At 33.5% G+C, this 5,055-nt stretch overlaps 1 protein-coding gene across 1 annotated transcript; it reads right to left on the bottom strand.

Moving 5' to 3' along the window:
• Positions 1 to 341: 341 nt before the first annotated feature.
• LOC129309035 (uncharacterized) lies at positions 342 to 3,805 on the bottom strand. Its single transcript, XM_054950379.1, has 5 exons — positions 3,734 to 3,805; positions 3,581 to 3,603; positions 2,059 to 2,162; positions 1,109 to 1,163; positions 342 to 1,029 (listed from the first exon to the last, which is right to left on the bottom strand). The coding sequence occupies exons 1-5, from the start codon at positions 3,803 to 3,805 to the stop codon at positions 900 to 902; spliced, it is 384 nt and encodes a 127-aa protein (XP_054806354.1). The 3' UTR covers positions 342 to 899.
• Between the last annotated feature and the right edge of the window lie 1,250 nt (positions 3,806 to 5,055).

Here is a 5,055-nt window from a genome sequence, read left to right as displayed (position 1 = left end):
TAAAAGAATAATAAAATATTCATGAACATGCAATACAATGTCTATAAAATTTCAACACAATGTCTTGTAATGTATAATTAATCTAGTGAAAATGATTTAACTTAAAGGAAAATATACAAGTTGCGCCGAATAAAAGAACAAAATGTTCATGAATATACCATACAATGTTTATAAATACACGACAGAACGTCTTGTAATTAACAATAAAATGCCCAAGAGCAAATGCATATTTTTTTTTCGTTAAAACATATTTTCACTTAAAGTCATTGGCTCTACAAAGAGTTTTCAAATTATATTGAACCCTAAATGCAAATTTTTGTACTATAGGGGCCTAGGTGAGATTCTCCCAAAAAAATATATTTTATTCATAACAAATCCAAATAATTCATATGATGTTTGGCAAGTGAAAAATATTTTGACAGACAAGCCAAACTTGGCTTCTCCCATTCCTTCAGACAAGGGTAAAAGAATGATCCCTCAATGCTCAATCCCTTCAGCCTTCAAACTGCTGGCTTCTGATGTAACTTCAGAAGCTCTGATTCAATTCGCTGAGATTGGCCGTTCTACCCTCTCAAACAAAATAGTTCATTTGTGCTCTCACACATTGTGATCCATGATTCTACAGATCTTCATACACTAAAATCAAGTATAGACTATTTATGAATTACAAATGGATCAACAATGCATAACAAACCCATCATTGAAATAATCGAACATAATCTCAATGACCTCTGTTGGTCTGTTTTCTTTATATTGAATTGTATGAATCAGGAACCCTCTACACATGATTATACGCATCACGTCAGTCAGTTTCATCAAATCCCTGATAATCATTCTGCGATTGGTATTGGCATTTGATGAAGCCATCTTCTCTGATGTACATATATGCAAATGTGCGATCAACTATTCTTCACAATGTGTTTCCCATTTGACATATTTGGAGGAGTTTCTACTCCTGGGGTTGATCCATTGCTGCATTGCTCTTCAAAACCTACAATGGGGTTTGCGTATGAATGGTAACAAGGCAACCTGGACAATGATTACCTAGCACATTAGTTCTGCAATGTCCAAAATTTTTGGTCCCTCAGACATTCTTAGTTTGATTTACCTGCTTGGCTTTATTACTTCATCATCTATTGTCACTTGCTCATCAAATATGTTGCCTGCAAAAGGTCTTATTTACTGTCAAGTTTATACCTTAAGAAAGAACAAAGTATGAAGCTCAGTTCGTGCTTTTAACTTGCTGTCATGACATTATTGTAAACATGACCAGGCTGTGTCTCTTTAAAGAAACATGAACTTTAACACATACAGGAAATATCAGGGGAAACGAAAAGCTAAAAGCTTTTAGGTGTTCTTTGACGTGTCGTATCATGTCTCATTCAAGTTTTCACGTTCTAAAGGCTATATTGCTGCCATCCCATTGTGTCAAAATACGTGTATGAAAGAAATGAAATAAATGAAATAGGCTAACATTATGAAACTACAAGATGATAAGATTTTATTTTCCTTACAATATCACATGCCATTACAATTTCATACACTCTTAACATATATCATCTCACTTGTCCAATACTACATTAGTGGCACGAGAACTGTTTTCCTAAATTGCTAATACTAATTCTTATATTTTAAAATAGGAATGCTTTGATTGACTGCAGATAAGAAAGAAAACATCATCTCACATAGGACTGTAGATTTGAACGTTACCAATCTGAATAGATCGATAGAACCAGTTTGAGATCCAAAGAGAGAGTGGTCAAGAGCACAAAAACCAAGTGCAGGAGAGACTATGCAATAAACGCTTTTGCTTCAAATCACATCGTTGGTCACAAATTGATGTCAGAATTATGAAAACCATAACCCAAAAGAAACATGATATGAACTGTGTCAATATATTTGCCAGCATTTGCACAGCAGTTCTTATACTGAAATCGAGGAAATTTATCATACAAGTCACAAGCTCACAATCTAGCAGTGAAAGCAGGCGCCTTAAATTTCTTTAAACTTAACTTGTCATCATATTGCATATCCATTTGAATGAGTATTGTTGCATACCTCCGTTTAGGGTTTTTCCAGAGAAATACTTGGCTATCAAGCGACGGGTGTAGTCAGCCTCATATTTTTTAAACCTTTCAATGTAGTGTGTGCTATCCAGATCACTACAAAATGAATTACAAAAATAATTATCTTCATTTGGACAAGGAACTTGAAGAAATGTAATCCATCTATCCAAGGATACATGTCATACAATACAAGGTGCATATTATATGGAACCATAATTACATTTTTAGATGTAAAATTAGATTCTTTTGTGAAAGAAAAATTCTCAAAAATGTAGATGAATTGATTCAAAACAGAGGCAAATTAGGGTAGTCACCTGTTTTCAGAATATGTCCCAAGGGAAAGGGGATGGATGATGGGGCTTTTGTATGGCCATATTATTTTGACTAAAAAATGAAGTTACATGATAGCCAAAGACAATTTTAGTCCATTTTAAAGATATCCCCAAGAAAGTTAATTCTGTACAGTGAGATTTGAAATGACAATAGTTTTATCAATCATAGTAGTAAAGAGGAATTAAAGTAAACTATATATGCAAGGCAAGAAGATAGAGAAGGAGCAGAAAGCTTCTCCTTGCAGGATACTCAAAGGTCAAAACCAAACCTGAATGGTTAAAAAAAAGAAAGAAAGAAAGAAAGAACAGGCAGTTTGATGATGCAAAACCAGGCAGGACCAGTAAGTTCCATGAACACTCTCATTTGCATAATCTCAACCATGCCACTTTCTTGCTTATTTCTTCGTTCAGTTCTATTTAATTTTTCACTTTGTCACAGTTTATAGTTCCAGCTTCCAGGTATTGTCACTTTGTCTTGTCTTTTCATGCTATTTAGCAAAATCTTTTGTAGTAATAGGTCCTGCATATCAGACAGATATCTATTCCTTGTGTGCATCCAAGTCGCGAAAACTAAGAAGTTCAGTCAATAGTCACTTTTTCCTAGCTTTCGTGCACAGATAACAATATCTTAAAAAATTAACATCATCACATCAGAACATTTTTGTCAGATCAATAAGGTTGTATTTTCTCACACTTTCTATGCTGCATCCATTAAGAAAATTATTAGCGTTTCTTATTGTCCTTCTGAACCGCGAAAGTTGACTATAACATGACTTTGCTTTTAGTTCAAATGTTCAACAGCATACAAGACAGACGCATTCACTTGATGAGGATGCAATGTAGGTGTATAAACATATCCTTTTTCTTCCTTGATCATCTACTTGAAAATATTGAATCACAAATACGTTCGAGAACGGGATTTCAAAGATTCAGGTGGAGGAGAATATACAGGAAAGAGAAGCTCAGTTTCCTTTCATGGTAAAAGAATAAGGCCGTCGAAAGAGAACTGGGTAGGAAATACTTGCAATTTCTATCACTCCCTCCATTTTAAATGAACTTAAATAAAATTCAAAAAATCTAGTTCGGTTCAAGATCGCGTAAAATAACTACACACGAAGCCAAAAACTTAATAAGGGGAAATAAAAAAGGAAAAAAAAGAGAGAAACGGATGTAGAATATTACTCGAGACCATCGGTTAAATCAGGCTTTCGTCGCCATTGCTCTCAGCAATTTCCGCCTGGCAAATATAAGCGAAACCCTTCAAATAATTAGGGGGAAAAAAAAAAGCAAATCCGAGCGTGCATGAGGGGAAGAAGAAGCATGCGAGGGAGTCACCTGGTTGGTAGAAGGGGAGGCGGAGTTAGCGGAATTGGAGGCGGAGAGAGGAGGAGAAGGCATCGCCGCCATTTTGTTTGGTGGTTGAATTTCAGAAGGAACAGACCAGATAATGCTGCGATAGTTGCTCGTCTTTACGCTTGCAGCAAATAAACGAATTTCACTCACTTGCCGATGATTTACTATTACACAATAGACCTAAATATGATGTATTAATTAATATAATAATAAAAATGGAAAATGAAACATCATATTTTTGAAATGAGGAATGGGGAGGGTCGCCAATGGTGTTAAAATAATATTTTTGAATAAGTGTCACTCTCTCTGGTAAAAATATAAAATATTTTTTAAAGAGTTGAATGTTAAAAAATATAAAATATTTTTAATCTTTTGAAATGTAATTATTATCTTTTTTTTTTAAATGTCTCTATTGATAATGACTTTATATTTATTGTAGGGTATTTAATAGGGGTAAATATGAAAAAAAAGAATAATTAAAAAGTAGATAACTACTTTATTGAGGGTGAGATTTGATTAAAACTGCCTTGTATTTTTATATAAGAAAAGTATCATATCATGGCAACGTACTGTCAACGATGTTTGATGAATTATAATATAATATAATTTTATTAAATAAATTAAAGGCGGTTATAATAATTATAAACCCCTAAACTTAATGATAACAAACTCATCTAGATACCAAAAACAGAAAGAGGAAGATATAATTGGTAAAGACTTGTCCATGTGGATCTAAAAAGGGAAAATCACATTTAGCAATACTCCTCAAAGGAATTAATCACAAATAAAAATCCATAAAAAATAAAATATTAAATGAGAACATGACTTTTTTTTTGAATGGGACTTATTATTGGTCATTATCTGTAATTAATCCTCTTATGGGGGCTAGATGTGATTCTCTCATTTAAAAATGGTATAATCAAATGATGCATACATTCATCTGTGGGCATTTTTTAAATTTTGCTTTGTCAACATCAAAGATGTTGAAATACTAGACATTACTCACATTCCACCATGTCATCACCATAGAGCTCTCACCCTAAAAATGTTACGAATTTAGTGTATTTAGTGTTGATGTGATAATCAAATTATTAAAAATCAGATTAGACCACGCTAACGACTGGTCAACATGAAACACTTATTTGGGGTTAGGTCGGATTAAATCGTTGTGGATTGGCTTTTAAATCAAAAACTTGATTTAGTTCTTAAAAACTGAAACAACTCATAAAATGACCCATCTACCCTTTCCCTAAAACTAAATGATGCATGGACATAGAGCAGAGCACACATTTTTCAACTTTGTC

The sequence above is a fragment of the Prosopis cineraria genome, unplaced genomic scaffold (assembly GCF_029017545.1).
Source record: "Prosopis cineraria cultivar Desert tree isolate PC_DT_omini unplaced genomic scaffold, ASM2901754v1 PC4, whole genome shotgun sequence".
NCBI lineage: Eukaryota > Viridiplantae > Streptophyta > Magnoliopsida > Fabales > Fabaceae > Prosopis > Prosopis cineraria.
Note: the sequence above shows the minus strand (reverse complement) of the source record. Positions and strands in the feature narration are given on the sequence as shown.